Source organism: Oratosquilla oratoria, chromosome 15 (genome assembly GCF_046742065.1).
Source record: "Oratosquilla oratoria isolate Oo_2021 chromosome 15, ASM4674206v1, whole genome shotgun sequence".
Classification (NCBI taxonomy): Eukaryota; Metazoa; Arthropoda; class Malacostraca; order Stomatopoda; family Squillidae; genus Oratosquilla; species Oratosquilla oratoria.
In genome coordinates, this window is record NC_134791.1 from 42,112,743 (window position 1) to 42,133,778 (window position 21,036).

At 39.1% G+C, this 21,036-nt stretch overlaps 1 protein-coding gene across 4 annotated transcripts in view; it reads left to right on the forward strand.

Annotated features, from left to right (window-relative positions):
* mus312 (mutagen-sensitive 312) overlaps window positions 1-21,036 on the forward strand; it is a 94,482-nt gene that overhangs the window by 32,050 nt on the left and 41,396 nt on the right. For all 4 annotated transcript variants that reach the window (XM_076198830.1, XM_076198831.1, XM_076198829.1 and 1 more), the window contains 3 exons: window positions 2,652-2,860; window positions 13,788-13,955; window positions 17,734-20,979. In XM_076198830.1, coding sequence (XP_076054945.1) covers window positions 2,652-2,860; window positions 13,788-13,955; window positions 17,734-20,979 — 3,623 coding nt within the window. The remainder of the gene's footprint in view (window positions 1-2,651; window positions 2,861-13,787; window positions 13,956-17,733; window positions 20,980-21,036) is intronic.

Below are 21,036 nucleotides of genomic sequence, written 5' to 3' on the forward strand. Positions count from 1 at the left end.
GTCAAATTCTCTCGCTCTTTCTCTCTCTCTCTCTCCTTCTCTTTTTCGTTAGGTCAATCATAAAGGCAATAAAGATTTTTGAATCGTTTATGTCATGTCACAATAAACATTTATAGACGTTTGATTATCTTCATGTAACCTATGATTAAACTTGTATAGACGTTTGAATACTGTTTATTTATTTGTGTATTTATTTATTTATCTCCTTATTTTCGTGAAGTTCTGTTAGGAGCTCAGAAAGCAACGTGACATGACGTATATAGATTCTCTTGGCAATATTTCGTAAAGATTCTCTTAGCAATATTTCGTAAAGATTCTCTTGGTAATATTTCGTAAAGATTCTCTTGTTAACATTTGGTAAAGATTCTCTTGGCAATATTTCGTAAACATTTTCTCATTAATATTTCGTAAAGATTCTTTTGTCAGAATTCCGTAATTCCGTTTTTATGTATATAGATTCTCTTGGCAATATTTCGTAAAGATTCTCTTAGCGTTATTTCGTAAAGATTCTCTTGGTAATATTTCGTAAAGATTCTCTGAGTCTGAGTCAGATGTGTCCCCCGCAGTTAGTATTTCCGGTGTAGGAGGTTGGAAGGTTTAGAGAAAAATATTTAGAGGTTGGAAGGTTTAGAGAAAAATATTTTTTTATGTATATAGATTTTTTTTTCTCTCTCTCTCTCTCTCTCTCTCTCTCTCTCTCTCTCTCTCTCTCTCTCTCTCTCCCCTCTCTCTCTCTCCAGGTCTCTTCTATAACTGTCCTTTTTTAGTTTCTTTCCATGTCTTGTATTTCTCTTATCCCAATTTAGTAAGTCATCTCTATCAAGGACTTCTACACCTCACATAATTCTGTAGATGGTCAACAAGTCACCTCTTTCTCTTCTTTGTTCCAGAGTTGGTAGTTCTAGTTTTGACAGTCTTTCTTCATGTAACATTTTTTATAGTGTCGGGGCCATCTTCAAAGTTGCTCTCTGGATTCTCTCAATTTTCCTTATATTCTTTTTTGTACTAGGTGACCGTAGAGTCGCTACATACTCCAATTTAGGCCTTATCAGTGTGACTAATATTTTCTTTACCATTTCGTCATCCAAGTAAGTAAAAGCCACTTATATTAATCTTAGCAAGTTATAGGTTTTGCCAACAATTTTGTTTCTATGTTTGTCAGGGGACATATTTTTTGTGATCACTCCCAGGTTGTTTTCAGATCCTGCTTTCATTACTTCTTTTTCACCAATTTTATATTTTCCTGATATCCTTTTATTACATATTTAATGTTGAAGTCCACGTCCCACTTCTGACTCCATTTCCATATCCATCTACTTTTTATAAAATTTTCACAAATTTTATCTGTATTTACCTAGTTGCATCTTACAGGAAGGGGAGCTATGCTCATGGTGTCCTGTCTTTGTATCTCACAGTGTCTAGTTTACTCTTAAATTCATGTATAGTTATTGCACACACTATTGTTTTAGCCAGTTTGTTCCAGATATCCACAATTCTATGTGGAAAACTTTTTTTTTTCTCTCTCTCTCTCTCTCTCTCTCTCTCTCTCTCTCTCTCTCTCTCTCTCTCTCTCTCTCTCTCTCTCTCTCTCTCTCTCTCTCTCTCTCTCTCTCTCTCTCTCCAGGTCTCTTCTATAACTATCCTTTTTGAGTTTCTTATCATGTCCCCTTGTATTTCATTTATCCCAATTTAGTAAATCCTCTCTATCAAGGACTTTTGTGCCTTTCATGATTTTGTAAATTGTAAGCAGGTCAACTCTTTCTCTTATTTGTTCCAAAGTCGGTTAATATCAATTTAGCTAGTCTTTCCTCATATGACAGGTTTGAAAGTGTTGGGGTCATTTTTGTGGCTGCTGTCTGGATTTGTTCACTTTTCTTTATATTCTTTTTGGTACTGGGTGACCATAGTGTCACAGCATAGTCTAGGTCTTATTAGTGTGACTAGTATTTTTTTTTAACCATTTCTTCATCTAAATAGGTAAAAGCTATCTTTATTGATCTTAGCAAGTTGTAAGATTCTCTGACAATTTTATCTGTTTTATCAGGGGGCATGTCATTTGAGATAATTACTCCCAGGTCTTTTTCAGATCCTGGTTTCTTTATTTCCTTTGCTCCAATCTTATATTGTTATGATATTCTTTTTTTACTTTTCCAAACTCCATTATGCTACATTTCTTTATGTTGAAGTCTAATTCCCACTTTTTGCTCCATTTCCAAACCTTGTTTAGGTCTCTTTGTAGTGATTCACAATCCATATCAGTGTCTGTGTTTTGTGTTACTAATTCATGTTCACTGTTGCTTTTATGAGAGTAATACATAACATGATGGCTTCCAAGTGGCCTGCAACAACTACTACTGGTGAGATAAAGCCCAAAAGACCAACTTAAACTGTATTTCTTACACTTTTTCACACATGGAGAGCTGACAATCAGCAACTGCTCTCCTCTCCCTACCACTTTGAGCTGGTGACATAAAAACAGTCCCACACTGATACAACACAAACAGTAGTCCAAAGTTTCTTCCCAGAGAGATCTGTGGGAGGTTCTGAGGACTGTTGCCAGCTACTGTGGGGCTGTGCATTTTATACTCAGTGAAACTCGAGGCAATAATTGATTGATTGACATGTACTTATAATCCCCTTTTTAAAAACAGGAAAAGGCACAACTGGACGTAAAGGTGCTCAGGCAACAAGAAAAGGGAAAGTCCTTGCATTGTACAGCCCCAGGAAGAGACAGCACATAATCAGTGAGAAGGTGGCCACAATTCTATCTGTTACTGAGGAATGCACATGGAACGCAAGTGGTGAATCTAAGAAGAGACAGAAATTGAAATCAAAGGCTTTATCAAGATTTCATGATGAGGTATATTGTTATGCTATAATTTTCCCTTTGTGATGGGGAGGGGGGAGAAGAATACCACCACCTTGTTCCCATGCATGATGTAGGGCACTAAATGTGTCAGAGTAAGGAAATTAGGAGCCCTATTCTCTGTATTTTTCTTCTGCATAGAGTCAAGGCAAAAGGGGGTCTGGGAGGAAAACTCCTACTAGAACCCCAGGAATTGGGTCCTTGAATGTGTGTGAATATGGGACAGACAAGAACAAAGGGAAGAGAGTATATTTGTGAAAAGGTCATTGAGGATGATGTGGATGAACATGAGATAGGGTTGTGAGTTATGGGCATTCATAAGCGCCTATATTCCTGGTATTGAGAAAGGTGAAGGGAGAGGTGTTTTAGAATGGTTTAAATGAGTTTTGTGAGAAATGTGAATGTAATGGTGTTGGGAGATCTAAGAGCTAGAGTAGGAGATGAGCCAGTAAATGGAGTAGAAAGGAGGTAAGGTGTGTCAGGAAGGAGTGAAAGCAAAGAGATTTTGGAGATGTGTAAGAATGAGTGAAGAAAGACTAGTAAAAGAGGTATGGAAGGCAGATGTGGAGGGAGTGAACATGAGGGGACGTCCTAGGATGAGGTGGATGGATGGGGTGAAGGGGGCTTTGGGGAAGAGGGGAATGTCTGTTGAGGAAGGATGGGAGAGGACAGAAGATAGGGGTGAATGGAGAATGGTTGTATATTGATGATGTTGTGATGCATGAGGTGGAATGGGTGAGGTAGTATGTGTGAGCAAAATTTGACGCAGCCTGAAGGGATTTCTCCCCATCTTCTCCTTTTATGCAAGGGGGGACGGAGAGGGGGGGTCACCGATTTAATGAAGCGGCCTTGCTGTGGATGTGCTGTGTCTGGCGACACTGCTTCTGACCCAGGGCAGTGGACAAGATGCAGGGATGACCTGTCATCAAGGAGGTGCTAAGATAAGAGGGAGGGTGGAGGGGTGTGGAGTGTATTGAGGGATGGAATGGGTGGGAATGATTTTATGCCTTTTTCTTTTTGGCTACCTCCCTTGTAAGGGGGAAAAAGCCTTGGTATATGTATATGTATGTATGTATTTAAAGAGAAATGATGGTAACGACTAGTGTTTAAGAATGAAAAGAAACAAGTGCACTTGGGCTAAGGTGGTTGGTGGGAGGGTAGTTGAGTTTTAATGGATCACACAGTAATCTCAAGAGTGCACATATGAATGTGTTTTGGGGAGACAGCAGTGGAATGTCTGATTATCACCTTGTGGAAGAGAGGTTCATAGTGGAAGTAAAGTGGTGAAAAGAGAAAGGATAGAGGAAGAGAGATGCTGAAAAATATTAGTTGAATGAAAGGGAAAGAGGAAAAATATTAGGGAAAACTGAGTTATGGAATGTAGTGAAAGAGTGGAAGTAGAGGAAGAATGAATGCATTTCAAGGAAAAAGTACTGAAATGTGCTAAGATAATGCATGTAATGAAGAGAATGGGTGGAAGCAACAGGAAAAGCAGTGAATGTTGAATGAAAAGGTGAGGGCACTGGTAGCAGAAAAAAGTGTACATATATAAGAAATGGTTGCAGAGAAGAAACAAGGAAGCATATGAGAGTAAAAAGGTTAGAGACAAAACAAGATGAGGGAGGTTAGAGGCAAAACAAGATGAGGGTGGTTAGGAGAAAACCTAATATGAGATTGGGTATGAGTTTGACTGAGAATTTTAAAAATATATATTTTGTAAGGAACTGAAAGAAGTACAGGGAGGTGAGTTGGGTAGAGAGGAAAAGGTAAAGGGAGGAGATGGACAGTTTTTAGTGGAAGTGAAGACTGACAGAAAGATGAGCAGAATCTTTCAAGGAATTGTTGAATATAGAGTAGATGATGCTGGGATGGTGACTGATAGGAGAGAAAAATAACAGAGCTACAGAGAAAAAGGAGATACAGATAACATAGAAAGAGTTGAAAGCTGGAAGGCACATGGGTTAGATGGTTGTCATGTGCAGTGTTTGACAACAGGTAGAGTGATTATAATGGAATGGCTGGTGAGATAATTTAATATGTGTCTAAGGGAGAGAACTGTTTTGGTGGATTAGAGGATCGCAAGTGTAGTTCTACATGGTCAAACTGTTGGTGACTAAACCAGCACCCTCACTGGTCTTTTCCCAGTCAGGAAGGTGTGTTGGATGTCTAGAGACAAAAGAAAGCTATTGAATGGGCAGATGAACTCTGTGAAGCAGTGACCATCCAACCCCATTATGAGTCACAAACATTTGTGTTGGTTATGCATGGTATCCCTGCAGAGCCGACTGAGTGATGTCCCAATGCTGTGGTTGCACTGAGGTACCTCCTGGGAATAGCAGCTTGCTTCTTTGGTCCTCTATTCAGGCCAGGACAAGTGGCCCTTGAGAGGCAGCTGGGTTGCATGACTTGAAACTTTGAGTTAGATATGCCCTGAGTCAAGCCGCTAAACACTTGCGTCAATACTGCACATTCTGGAGCTGTCTCCCCTAGTGCCAAGGTGGTGGATGCATATATTCTCTCACAACCCCAAGTAATATTGGGTTAAGATGTATAATTAAATCCTAGTCTCCCTTCATTGGGCATAGTTGTGGGTGGGATCATGGAAGGGCAAATCTTAGACTATATATTTATGGCACCTATACATGATGCTTATGGTGGGGATGGACTTGCAACCTGCCCCTGTCTAAATCACCAAGCCTACTGTGTTGATTGCTGGAATGTTGCAAATAAGGCACAAACACATCAAGGTAGGCCTGGGGTGAACCTCCAGTGGACTTTCTGTGAAGGCACGTGGATGATAAAAATATTTTTTATGGGTGTAGCTCAGGAAGTTTAGATTGGATATAATGGCTCTCTCCTAGATGAGAAGACCAAACAGTTGTGATATCTATAGTGAGGGTTATACCTGCTTCTGGATGAGCTACAGATATAGGGTCCAATTTCGTGGGAGTAGCTTTAAGTATATTTAGCCAACCACAGTACACTCTTGTTGATGAGAATATATAGATGAGGCTGAAGCACACCTTGTGCTTCATCTCTGTTATTGCAGTATGTGCTCCCACCGAGGCACATGAAATTGAAGAAAAGGATATTTTATTATGCCAAGGTTGAATATATTGGACCAGTGACCACAATGAGACACACTTGTTGTTTTGGGTACCATCTTTGTGATTACTGGCACAGACAGTTGGCTATGAAGTATGTATTGGCCCTCCCCATGATTCTCAAACAAGAAACACTAACAGTTCTCTCTTGAAAAAATATAATAAAAAGATTAACAACCAAAATGATCCCAAGCATGGCTGGTAGAATATAGGAGGAACTGGAAAAACTGGGAACACCCACATTGAAGGAGGGAGAGGTGATATGGTAATGAAGAGAAATCTGAAAGTAAGGTGATGAGATGAACAAGGGGAGAGGGGTTTATAGTGAGTTGGAGGTAAGTCTAGGAGAAGGGCTGAAGAAAGATAAGAATTTTAAGTAATATGGGTCACTTGTAGCAGGGAATAGAGAAATTAAGGTGGAGGTGAATTATAGAATAACATGCAAGTTGGAATGAAAAAGGTCATGAAAAATAGGTATTTGGGGATGAATGCAAAGACAGGGCTGTATGAGTTGTGATTTGCATACAACACTGGGGCTGAGACTTGGATTTTCAGGGAGGCAGAAAGGAGTTTAAATGTATTTGCGAAGTATGGTGGAGTTTGAATATCAGTAGAATGAGAAATGCAGAGGTAAATCAGAGAGTGGATGGAAAGAGGGTTGGCACATAGAGTTGATCAACAAATACTGGAATGGTTTGGGCACAAATAAAGAATGAGTGAAGAAAAACTAGCAAAAGAGTGTGGAAGGCATAGATGTAGTGAATGTAATGGGAAGACTGAGAATGGGATGTACAGATGGGAGAGTGGGCCTTGGGTGTAAGGGGAAGGTCTGTCAAGCAGGGAAGGGAGAGCTAAAGATTGGTGTGATTGGAGAGAGGTTGTGAATGGATGACAAATTGACACAGCCCAAATGGATTTATTACCTGCTTTGTATTCTTGAGTAGCAACCTCACTCAAGCCTTTGGTATATATATATATATATATATATATATATATATATATATAGATTCTTGAGTGGATAAGTGGGGAGGGTCACCAAGTACTGGGCAGGAGATAGGAATGACTTCTTTCACAAGGAGCTAAGATAAAAGGGACAACAAATGGTTCTTGGACAGGTGTGGGATGGGTGAAGGTTGGGTGCATGCCTTTGCTTGCCACCCACCTTGTAAGGGGAAAAGCACTCACCTCAGTCAAACATGCCCCAATTGACACCACACGTCATACACAAGTAAAACTTATTTGATCATCAATCCCATATGAGCATCTCTGGGGTCAAGGGCTGTCCATATCCCATCACATGAAGGTTGATATTCTGATGTTCTATTATGTTAAGGAATGTATTACAGATTCATGTTTACTGTTTATTTTGTTTATTTTTCCCATCAGGGGTTTTGCCTGCACATTATTGTGTGGTATATTTTGCTCAGTAACATGCAGACAATACTATAGAGGCTATGTGGGGTGCCCCTACAGACCATAGCCACACTTCATTTTGTCTGTGATAGAGGAAATATCTATTCAAAGAGAAATTATGTTACTTTACTGTACTGCAACTTTCCCTTCATTATACTGTCCCCCCTCTCTTAATGCTGTCATGTACCACTTTTTTTGAGTATATATTTCCATTTATGCCTTTGTCCCATGATAGGAGGAAGAAATAATACTGCCACCAAATTTTCCCACTCAGGTCATGAAAGGCGGCTAAAACAGAGAGAGTGATGGGACTTGGCATCCTGCCCTCTGTAATCCTAAGGGGTATATTCCTACTAGAAGTCAAGGCATAAGAGGGTCTGGGAAAAGTTCTCTGCCCAGAACCCTAAGGTTTGGGTCTTTTAATGTGCATGGGTGTGGTACAGATGAAAGTAAAAGAGAAAAAATGGGCAGTATGTTTGTGAGTAGGAAGATGGATGTATTGGCATTAAGTGGAACAGTTGAAAAGGAAGGGTGATTTTGAGTTTGGATTAATAGTGGAGAGGATGTCAGGAGTGAGGAGAGGAGGAGGAAGGGAAGGGATGACTCTACTTGTGAGGAGATAGGTAATCATGTGGTGGAGTGGAAGGAGGTTTCTTCAAGATTGCTGTGGATGAAGGTGAAACTGGGAAGGGAGATGTATTTACCTAGTTGTAATATACGGGAGGGGAGCTATGCTCGTGGTGACCCGTTTTTGTATCTCTCCGCATCAAGTTTTATCTTAAAATCTTGTATAGTGTTAGCACATACTGTTTTATTGTCTAATTTGTTCCATGTATTTATCGCTCTGTGTGGGAAACTGTTCCTTTTCAAGTTTTTTCTATAACTATCCTTTTTCAATTTTTTTCCGTGTCCTCTTGTTTTACCGTTTTCCCACACTAATAGGTCGTTCCTGTCTAAAACTTCCATTCCTTTCATTATTCTGTAGATAGTTAGCAAATCTCCTCTTTCTCTTCTTTGTTCCAGAGTTGGTAGGTTCAATTTGGATAGTCTTCGCTCATATGTTAGTTCGGCGAGTGTTGGTGCTAGTTTGGTTGTCGCTCTTTGTAATCTTTCTAGTTTCTTAATATTCTTTTTGGTACTGGGTGTCCAAAGTGATGCTGTGTACTCAAGTTTTGGTCTTATTAGTGTAGTGTGTGTGAGCAAAATTTTGACGCTGCCCGAAGGGATTTCTCCCCGTCCTCACCTTTATATGGGGGGACGGAGAGGGGGGGTCGCCAATTTAATGAAGCAGCCTTGCTGTGGATGTGCTGTGTCTTGCGACACTGCTTCTGACCCAGGGCAGTGGACAGGGTGCAGGGATGACCCGTCATCTAGGAGGTGCTAAGATGGGAGGGAGGGTGGAGGGGTGTGGAGTGTTTTCAGGGATGGAATGGGTGGGAATGATTTTGTGCCTTTTCCTTTTTGGCTACCTCCTTAGTAAGGAGGAAAAAGCCTTGGTATATGTATGTAGTATTTTCCTTATCATTTCTTCGTCCATATAAGTAAATGCCACTTTGATTGCTCTCAATAAGTTATAGGTTTCTCCGAACATCTTATTTATATGCTTATCTGGTTTCATGTCCTTTCCAATCATTACTCTAAGGTCTTTTTCATAGTTTTTTTTTTTTTTTTTTTTTTTTTTTTTTTCTCCCAATTCTGTAATCTTTTGATATTCTGTTTCTACTCTTTCCAAATTCCATTATACTGCATTTCTTAATATTGAATTTTACTTCCCACTTTTGAGTCCAATTCCATATTGTGTCCAGATCTTGTTGCAATGAGTTGCAGTCCTCTTCCGTTTTTACCTTCTTAAGTAATTTTGCATCATCTGCAAAAAAAATTATATAGCACTCCACGCCTTCATTCATGTCATTAATGTATACAGCGAACATGATCGGGGCCAGTACTGATCCTTGTGGGACACCGCTTTTTACTTCTTCCCAGTTGGAGAATTTTTCTCTAATTACAACTCTCATTTTCCTCCCAATCAGGAAGTCTTTCATCCATTCCAATAATTTTCCTCTGATGCCACCTTTTGACTCTATCTTATTTATTAGTTTCCTATGAGGTACCTTATCAAATGCCTTTTGCAGGTCCAGAAAAGCACAGTCTGCCCATCCATCTCTTTCTTGTATTATGTCTACTAATCTTGAGTAAAAGCAGATCAGATTTGTTGTACAGGATCTCCCTTGTCTAAATCCAAATTGATTTGGGTTCAGTATAGATTTTTCTTCCAGGTATTTAACCCATCTGTTTTTGATCACTCTTTCACAAATTTTTGCTATTGTGCTTGTTAGTGAGACCGGTCTGTAGTTAGATGGATCTTCCTTATCACCTCCCTTATAAATTGGTACAATGTTTGCTTTTTTCCAGTCCAATGGTACTTTTCCTTCTTTAAGTGAGGATATAATTATATAATATATTTTGTCAGTTATTGTAAGTGTATATGGACCAGGTAGTGAGAAGAGTATCGAGGAAAGGGAGGATTTTTGGATAGATTTAAGTGAGTGCTTAGAGAGAAATGTCAATGTAGTAGTATTGGGAGATCTCAGTGCTAGAGTAGAGGATGAACCAATGGACAGAATTGTTGGGAAGTGTGGAGTACCAGGTAAAAACCATAGTGGAGAATTGATGATGAAGATGTGTTTAGAGAGTTGATGATAGCCAACACAGTGTTTAGGAAAGAAAGTCAAGTATATATATATACTTTTTTGAGGAGATGAGGAGAAGAATGGGGGTGGAAAGGGAGTTGGGAGATAGGGTTGATGAAAGAGTATTAGGATGGTTTGGACACATGGAAAGAATGAGTGAAGAAAGACTAGTAAAAGAGGTATGGAAGGCAGATGTGAAGGGCGTGAACATGAGGGGACATCCTAGGATGAGGTGGATGGATGGGGTGAAGGAGGCTTTGAGGAAGAGGTGAATGTCTGTTGAGGAAGGACAAGAGAGGACAGAAGACAGGGGTGAATGGAGAATGGTTGTATATGGATGATGTTGTGATGCATGAGATGGAATGGGCGGGGGGATGGGGGGTGAGGTAGTATGTGTGAGCAAAATTTGACGCAGCCCAAAGGGATTTCTCCCCGTCTTCTCCTTTTATGCATGGGGGGACGGAGAGGGGGGTCGCCGATTTAATGAAGCAGCCTTGCTGTGGATGTGCTGTGTCTGGCGACACTGCTTCTGACCCAGGACAGTGGACAAGGTGCAGGGATGACCCGTCATCCAGGAGGTGCTAAGATAAGAGGGAGGGTGGAGGGGTGTGGAGTGTATTGAGGGATGGAATGGGTGGGAATGATTTTATGCCTTTTCCTTTTTGGCTACCTCCCTTGTAAGAGGGAAAAAGCCTTGGTATATGTATGTATGTATATATATATATAGATCATGCTTTATAAATTGTTAGTTCATCCCCATTTGGAATATGCTGTATCCATATGGTCACTGAATCTCATAAAGACATTGACAGATTGGAAAAAGTACAATGGCAAGCCACAAAACTGATTCCAAATATCAGAAATAAATCATACGAAAACCAACTGAAACATATGAATCTATTTTCCCTAAAAAAGAAACATTCAAGAAGTACAAAGAAAAAAAGAAGAGAAGCAAAACATAAGATAAAGAAGACAAAAAGGAGAATAGATGTAAAATGTGGTAGGAATATGACAGAAAAGTTTGAAAGTAATAAAAAGATGTTTTGGAAGGAGGTTAAGAGAGGAAGGGGAGCTGAGTCTAGGAGAGAAGAAAAGGTAAAAGACACAGATTTACAGATGTTAACTGAAGAGGAAGCAGTAAGGGGAAGATCTACAGAGTATTATAGAGAGCTGTTGAATGTGGAGGAGGATAGGGAGGGATTGGTGGTAGCAGTGGGAGGTGCTAGAAAAAAATGGCTTTGATGGGAGACGAAAATGGAGAAGAAATAAGAAAAGATGAGGTACAAGTAGTTTTGAAAATGATGAGAGCAGGTAAGGCACCTGGGTTAGATGGGTGGTATGTGGAGTGTCTAAAGAAGGGAGGTACAGTAATAGTGGATTGGCTAGTGAAGTTGTTTAATATGTGCCCAAGGGAGGGTAGAGTGCTGAAGGAGTGCCTGTATAGTACCACCTACAGGGGAAAAGGGAACAAATGTGTGTAGTTGTTCCATAGGGATTAGTATGTTGAGTGTATTTGTTTAGGAAAAGTAGGGGTTGTGGGAATCAGATTTTTGTGGTAAGACATATATGAGAAAGCTTTAGCAAAATGTAAGGATGTTTTTTGGGCCTTTATGGATTTGGAAAAGCCTTTTGACAGGGTAGACAGGAAGGCACTGTGGAAGGTTTTGCAGATATGTGGGACTAGGGGAAATCTGTTAAGAACAGTCAAGAGTTCTTATGAGGGTAGAAGAGCTTGTGTTAGATTTGGAAATGGAGAGAGCATGTGGTTTGAGGAAAAGGTGGGACTGCATCAGGAATGTATCATGTTGCTATGGCTGTTCAATGTGTACATGGCCAGGGCAGTGTGGAAGGTGAATGCAAGGGTAATGGGCAGGGGACTGGGGATGGTTAAAGAAAATGGAGAAAGTGGAAGGTGAACCAGTTGTTTGCTGATAACACTGTGCTTGTGTTAGGGTCAGAGGGATTGATGGAGTTAGTGTCAGGATTTGGGAATGTATACAATAGAAAGTTAAAGGTAAATGTGGGTAAGAATAAAGTAATGAGATATAAAGGAAGAGGATGGCAGTGAGTGATGTAAGTCTTAAAGGAGAGAGGCTGGAGGAAGTGGATAGTTTTAAGTATTTGGGGTCACATGTGGCAGGAAAGGGAGGAGTAGAGGTAAACTGTAGACTGAGAGAAATAAGTACCCTGGGGTCTCACAATTTGACAAGTTTAGGGCTGTTTTCAAGGTGTCAAAATGTGATTTTTTTCAAATGATAAATTGCTTCCATCTTTGTAGAAAAACTGCTAAGATGGAGATGATTTGCATTTCAACACTTCAAAAACCACCCTAACCCTTGTAGAATTGCAAGACCCCAGTGTAAATGCATTGGGGGATTAAAAAGTCTTATAAGAAATAGGCATTTGGGAATGGATGCAGAGAGGACATATAAAGGGGTGATAACAGCATTGTATGGGGCAGAGACTTGGAAGTTAGAGAGGCAGAGAGGAGAAATTTAAATGTGTTTGAGATGAAATGTCAGGGGCTATTAGGTTGGATAGAGTGAGAAACAAGAAGGTGAGTGGGGATAGAAAAGGAGATGGCAGATAGGACTGATGAGAGAGTATTGGGATGGATTGGACACATAAAAAGCATGAGTGAAGAAAGATTAGTGGAAGGCAGAGGTGGAGGGGATGATCGAGGATAAGATGGATGGATGGGGTGAAAGGCAGTGAGTAAGAGGAGAATGTTGAGTAAGGAAGGGAGAAGGCAGGAATGATATTTTGAAGGCAGAGGTGGAGGGGATGATCGAGGATAAGATGGATGGATGGGGTGAAAGGCAACGAGTAAGAGGAGAATGTTGAGTAAGGAAGGGAGAAGGCAGGCGATAGGAGTAAGTGGAGAATGGCTGTGTATAGATGATAATGTGATGCAAGGGAGTGGGATTGGTGGGGTAGGGAGTAGTTATGGATGAATGATATTTTGACGCAGCCCAAAGGGATTTCTCCCCATCTTCTCTCTTTCTTCATGAGGGTATGGAGAGGGAGGGGTGCTCGTTGGTTAAATGGAGCAGCCTTGTTGTGGATGTAGTGTGGCTTGCTACATTGCTTCTTACCCAAGGTAGTGGGCAGGATACAGGGATGACCCATCATCCATGAGGAGCTAAGATGAGAGGGAGGAAAGGGCAGGAGGTAAGGGTGAGTGGAGAATGGCTGTGTACAGATGATAATGTCATACAAGGGAGGGAGATGATGGGAGGGGTTATGTATAAATGATATATTGACACAGCCCAAAAGGATTTCTCTTCATCTTCTCTTATTCTGCATGAGGGTATGGTGAAGGAGGGGATCATTGATTAAATAAAGCAGCCTTGTGGAATGTACTGTGTCTTGCTACACTGCTTCTGACCCAGAGCAGTGGGTGGGATACAGGGATGACCCATCATCCATGACAAATTAAGATGAGAGGGAAGAAAAGGTGGTGGATGGGAGTGGGTGTGTGCTTTTTAACTTGCTACCCACCTTGTAAGAGGGGAAAAGCCCTTGGAATATAGATATAGATAGAGTTCTAAGGAAGTTTTCTTTTGACATATGCCCAGAGTTCTTGCAGAATTAGTACATAGTAGCCTTGTATTTTATGTAAAATTATCTGTATCTGTGTCTCATATTTTAACTTGTAGATGCATGTCATGAGAATTTTATCAAAATTTTTCCCTTCTTTTCTTGTTAATTCAGCATTCAAGTCTGTGGGATGTATCTAATCAAACTGCAGAAGAAGAACTAGAAAGTTATTTTGTTCCTGATTTACAAGATTTTATCAAGCCAAAGCAGTTAGTGGTAGGAAGACTCTTCAAAAGACTTTCACAGATCCCAGGAAGATTGAATACAACCAAAATGACTGTGGTAAGAAAAAGAAACCACCCTTATTTTGGAGGGTTATTGTTGTGTATGTCTTTCATTTGAAGATAGCCTGTGATAGTGGAATGATAACTTGCCATTATTCCTGGTCATTTTTCAATGGGGAAGACAAACAAAATGTTCATCATTCTTTGTGAAGTATAAACCTTGTTGTAGCATATATGGGTGGAGCTTGGCTCATGTGATCTCATCTCTTTATCTCCATTTATCAAACTTTTGAATAAAATTCTTAGATGGCTTTATAATCTCTTCCTTAAATTTATGCATCTAGGTGGAAAGCTATGCTAAGGCAGTCTATCTAAATTTCTTACTATGACCTCTTGTTCTTTCATCCCATGCCAACAGATCTTCTTTGTCCATTTTTTTCTATTTCTTTTTCTGATATAGATAGTATTGCATCACCTCTCTTTGCTGTTTCAAAGTAAGAATTCCTAGTTTTTCCAGTCTTTCCTCATATGTCTTATCAGCCAGCTCTAGAATAATTTGTATTTTATCTTTTTTATGTCTGGTGTGATGATCACACCACTACTGTAAATTCCAATCAGTCAATCAATTTTTGCCTCAAGCCTCACTTGTTGGAAAACCCACAGCTTCACAATGGCTGGCAACAGTCCTCTGAACCTCCCATAAATCTCTCTGTGAAGAAACATTAGACTGTTGTCTGTGTTGTAACCATGTAGGACTGTCCCTGTGTCACTGGCTGAAAGTGGTAAGAAGAGGAAAGCAAATCAGTCGTCACTCCCCATGTTCGAAAAAGTTCAAGAAATACCATTGAAGTTAACCATTTCAGTACAAGTCAGATTCTCACATGCAGCATCGGCTGCCATATGTACAATTCATCACACTACTCGCATTATAGAATATAAAGTCACTGCTGTATTACTTGTTCTCTTTCACTGAATTATAATAAACACAGAAAATGTGATCAAATTAGTTCACAGAATCTAGGGGTAACTCGTGTACAACTACAAAAATATATATATAATCAAGACCGGTCATGGTAAAAGCCAACAAGAGCCGACAACAGGCCAAAAAATTCCAACAAATAACTGTATTGCTAATAAAATAACTTGTTTTCAATTCTTTGTGTTATATTTTATTGCTGTACGAAGATTTGGCACATTTGAATGAACAGATCTTGTAATATATCAAGTTTAGTTTGCCGACAACACACTGGACTTGTCGGCCGCCACCTTAGCTGGGTCTCACTAATTACCGACCAAAACAGACCATAACCGACCAAACCCGACCAAGGACGGTTTTTGCTCAAATGCACAATTTTATGTAAAAAATAGCATATGGTTGCATTATTTGAACTATTTTCTTTAAAATGTGTGATTTTCATGTAATTTGATCAAAGAGAACTTATGTTTTTAGCGTCTCCAATATTAACAACCACAGCTACGAATACCGTCCAGCCTGCCAGCCATATATGATCACTGGTGGTATGGTTCAAACTACACTCTATTAAGTTTCTTACTATTATGTTATTAGTGTAATAGATTGCATATAGCTGAATTATTTGAACTATTTTCTTTAAAATGTGTGATTTTCATGGAATTTGATCAAAGAGAAGTTATGTTTTTAGCTTCTGCAAAATAACCAACCACAGCTACGAATACTGTAAAAAATTAGCATATGGTTGCATTATTTGAACTATTTTCTTTAAAATGTGTAATTTTTATGTACTTTGATCAAAGAGAAGTTACGTTTTTAGCCTCTGTAAAATTACCAACCATAGCTACGAATTTACTGTCCTTAGTCGGGTTTGGTCGGTTATGGGCTGTTTTGGTCAGTAATTAGTGAGACCCAGCTAAGATGGTGGCCGACAAGTCCAGTGTGTTGTCGGCAATCTAAACTTGATATATTACAAGATCTGTTCATTCAAATGTGTCAAATCTTCGTACAGCAATGAAATATAACACTAGAATTGAAAACAAGTTATTTTATTAGCAATACAGTCATTTGTCGGCATTTTTGGGCCTGTTGTCAGCTCTTGTCGGCTGTTGATGGCTCTTGTCGGCTTTTACCCATCAAGACATCCATGGCAGCATCCTTGTATACCCACTCGTGCATGATGCCTACAAAGATGTCATCATACCAAAGTGATTGATAGAGATCTTGGACCCAGAACAGAGACCAAATGTCAGCCTCTCAGGGCTTTACCTCCTGATGGAGGTGAAGGGGTTGATGGGTTTTGAAAATGGGCAGCTTCAATGCCTATCATGCAGGACCACCACATGCAGGTACCTGTCATAAGTCCCCTGTATATTCCAGTCTAAGCAAACCAAGATTAAAGTTATCTTTTTCATTGGAATACCAAGAGAAGCAGAATTGCCCTTGACTACACTCCCACAGCATGGTTCCCAACAGTCAGCAAAATTGTACAAACTATACAAAATACAGCATTGAGAGTAATAACAGGATGTACCAAAACCACCCTTATAGGACGCGTACACACTAAAACTAAAATCCTCCTATAGAGTCTCATGAAAATATTAAGTACAGTACTAAGTTCTACACTAGAACCCTAAACACCACTCAACCATCTCATTATATTACACGAGTATCAGCAGCTGAACTTGAATTAAAAAACAAAACAAAAAAACAGTAGCAGTAACCACAACTTCTACTCGTGCTGGGTGGTGACCGCACCGCAGTCTGGCCAAGTGGACTCTGTCCTTTCGTGGGAGAGAGGATTCAGAAGGGTGGATATCAGGGGGTCTGGCATGCAGCAGTGTGTTGTCTTTCAGTGTGTTAATGGAGCGGTGAGTGATATGATTATGAATATGTTTCTGGAGGCTGGTATTTGGTGGTTGCTAAGCTACCAGAAGAGGCTGGATGACCGCATTGTGAACAGCTGCCCAGGATGTAACACTTCACCCCATACCATACAACACATAATGGAAGACTGCATTATACACAATCATGCACGCAAACAACACAACATACGCTCTATAAAGGATTTGTGGGAAAACCCTGTTTCGGCTATGGCATTCCTTGGGGAGACGGGACTGCTCGGACAGACAGTCTAGGGAACGACAACAACAACAACAACTTCTACTTGTATATAAGAACTTACTACCTGTACCACACAATACTTCCACATAAAACACATACACACTCAGATCACTAAATGTCTTCCAAGACAAACCATCAAACTTAACACTCCAACAACCACCCTCTCTAGAGAAATAAAAACCCCATTGGCATGCTTGTGTTCAAGATCCTATCCAGCATTAGAATAGTATCAATGCCTGGCCACAGAATCAAACTGCTCTAGCTGCACCCCCTGCACAGAAGAGACAGAGTACCTTATGCTACAGTGAACCATACCTAAGGTAATCCGTAGAAAACAAAAAATTATTTCTTACCAGGGTGACTTATGGACTTGCTTTGTGGCCAAAGTCTTACATAGAAGCTGTGAGTCTCCTGCAAGAGAGACCTAAGACAAGAGATTGATTGATGGATTTCATTTCCTCTCTTGAAAATCTGTAAGTTTTCCATTTTCCTTCATCACACACCACTTTCCATCCTCCTTAATTTTCCTTTCCACTTTCCACCTGTTTCACTTTTAATTATACTCATTTTCCTCTTCCAAAGCACTTCTGGTGTATTGAGCCATATTTCTTCAAATCATTACATCTGAAAAATTTTAAGTTATCCAATTTTAAGATTCAGGTATGTATATTTAATTGTTCTTATTGGTAATTGCTTTTATTTGGCATTGACTAATATATTTTTGTCTTCTTTTCTTTATTAGAGTTCTGATTCTGAATCAGAAGACCAGGACATGGAAGAAGTTGGCAAAGCAAACTTGGATTTATCTGAGAATGGAACTCATTGCACACAGTTAGCTCTTGCTGAATTACTTTCTTCCCAAAACAAATTTGAAATGACAATTGCAGAAAAACTGGATACATTTCAGATCACAGAAGGGGAAGCATTGGATGATCAAAATTATGAATCCATGGAAGCTGCAAGTGGATTTTGGATTGAGCATGATAATGTGCAGAAGGAATTGGAGAAAACTGATACTTTTTGTAAGCCTGAATCCAGTAAATGTGAAGGGTCATTATTTGGTGGCACTGACAGAGAATGTTCAGAGATGTTAAATACCTCATACATAGATACAAAGGAAGCAGGAATTAAACATTCAGAAAGTATGTCACCAGGAAAAGAAAAAGATGATATTGAAATGATAGATATCAGTGACTCACCAGTTCAAAATAATGATGAAGGAAATGTTCCTCATACTACTACCTTGTCACAAGAATCACAAACTTCAAATGAAAAAAATGAGATGAAAAAGAGTCAGTCATCTGATGAAACTCAGGATATTCCATTGTCCAAAGATGTAGAGAATTTTGAAGGTCAGCATGATGTATTATTGGGTAAAGATTTGCTTTGTGATAAAGAAAATTATACTGATTCTCTGCTAAAGGGGCATGTCAGTAAAGAAAACAAAACTTGCCTCTTGGCTAAAGAAATACCTAAACAAAAATTGCATGAATGGAAGGGATACAAAATTGACAAAAAGGAGAATGAAAAAGGATCAGACAAAAATGATGAGTGTGCAGAAGCAAAATGCTCAGAAGAAGGAGTTGAAATTGATTATAATACTCATAAAAATTATCCTGAAAAGGGAAATACTTTGAATGACTTTGATGGATTGAATAGTGTATTGGGTGAAAAGGGGGTTTTTATGAATGGTTATTGTGGAAATCATCTTAGTCAATTGTCATCGAAAGATAGGAAAACAACTGATAAAAAAGATAGTAGTGTTTATGATGTTGAAGTTGAATGTGAAAAAGTCTCAACAAAGTGTTGTAAGGTTATGAGAACTGAAGCTTGTAGTAGTGTATCTCAAAAGATAATTTCTGAGAAAATACCTGACCCTGACTTACCCAACAAAAAATCTTTAAATATAAAATTTGTGCAAAGTTGGGCTAATCTCTTAGCAAGTGGTAAGTGTAGTGATGTCAGAATTAAAACTCAGAGCATTGAAATTCCAGCACATTTTCTTGTATTGCTTGTGAGGTGTTCAGTGCTGTATGAAGAAGCTCATAAAAGCCAAGGATTCGTTAACTGGGAAGACTGCTCATATGAGGGGGCACTTGAATTTCTGTCTTTCTTATATACTGGGCAGTGTTCCTTGAGTAGCAAGGAAGATTTACATTGGGTGGATGTGTTTGATTTGGCACTCAAATATAAATGCCAAGATCTTGTAGAATATTTACAGAAGCTGTACATAGATTCTCCAAAGAAAGAGCTTTCTCATACCTCTCCAGCAAGTCCAGAAAATGAAGATGATTGTAAGTCTTCTGAACTCTGCAGTCCAAAATTAAAGGAAGGAAAAAGAAGTATTGATGGTAGTCAGTCCTCACTAGAAACTGTTGTGTTTGATGCTTCTAACCCATCTTTAGATAAAAGAAAATCTCTTAGTAGAACATGTTTTAGTATCAGTAACACTGATTGTAATGGAACTCGATCACCAGATCTTTTTAATGAAAATGTTCTAGCAGATGATAATGTTAGCTTTATTTCAACACCCCAAAAATCTCCTGTAGGAAGTGATGTCAGCTTTATTTCTACACCTAGAAAATCTCCATTAACATTTCCACTCATAGCATCACCAAAATCAAACCTAAGTCCTAAATGTTTATTTGAAAGGAATATTTGCAGTTCACTTACTAAGTCCCCTATAAGGAGATTTCAAAAAAGAACAAAGGGATGCTATGATATGAATGCTATCAGTAAACCGTTATTTCAAGAAAATTGGGAAAATTATGCAGCACATACGAATTCTAATAAGGACCAGTATGTAACTGAAAAGTATGTATCTGAATGTACTATTGGAAAGGAAATAAGGGAAGATGAAGATTCAGTTACTCATACCAAAGTAACAAAGAAAGTAGATCATAAAGCAGTCATGCCAGACACTAATTGTGATACACCAGAACCTAGTTTAAGTGGTTTAATTGGTAAAGAAAATGAAAAAAAGGATGCAGAAGGATTGTGTAAGACCAGTGAGGAGTTGAAAACTCCTGAAAAAATGGATGGTGTGTGTGAACTTTTATCTGTTGTTAAGAAAAAAAGAATTGCTGAAAAGGGTTTGAAATGTGGCCTTCATACTCCAGAGAAGCAAGATAGTAAAGGAGGTATGGAGGGGAAATATTTGCATATCATTAAAAGTCCAGGTGATTCTTTTATTACCAAACCACATTCACCAGGATTAGTAGACAAAGAGATGTCTATGAACACTCCAGAGGAAAGAATTGTCTCTCCACAAGTTAGTGAAAGTAATGAAAATATGAACCAGTCATATATTAATAAGGTATGGGATGATTTTGATAATGTAGGATATGATGCAGATATTGTATGCTCTCCAATTTCTGAGAAGACATTTGTAAACAATGAAAACAAGTTTGAAAAAGAGTCCGATGATGAAATCCATGAACTAGAAGCAGCTTCAGACCTGAATGCTCAAGTGTCACCAAAGGCTTCAGAATCAGTTTGTGAGAAGTTCCAGAAATCCAAAATTGAGCAGTATGAAGCAGAGTCTCCAAGTCATTTTAGATCTAAAAAATTCAGAACCTCTGAAAGTCCTCGTTCTGAGAATATTTGCAGTGATGACAGCCCAGATTCAGACAGTAATGGTAATATAAATTGTGATTTGAAAGTTTGTGGACCACCATGTAGTAATGACACACTTGTTCAGATAACAAAAGAACTTAATGATTATGAGGGCTGGATAAGTAAAATGGATATGACATGGGATGAAGGTAACAAAGAAATAGTGTCAAGTAGCAGCAAGATTAAGGATGTAGAAACCGTATTACCTATCAGCAAAACTAGAAATGTGGAACAGGAGAGCATAAAAAAAATTAATCATAACTTTGTTGAAGAGAAAAATGAAGCTCCTGATACCCCACAAGTTAAAAAGAAAAAAAAAGTGGATGTAACTCCATTGCCTAACTACAAAGAAATGTTATCTCCTGAGCTCAAGGTAATGCTTTATCACAGGTGTGTTTGATGATATTATAATAGTGAAAGTAGAAGGAAT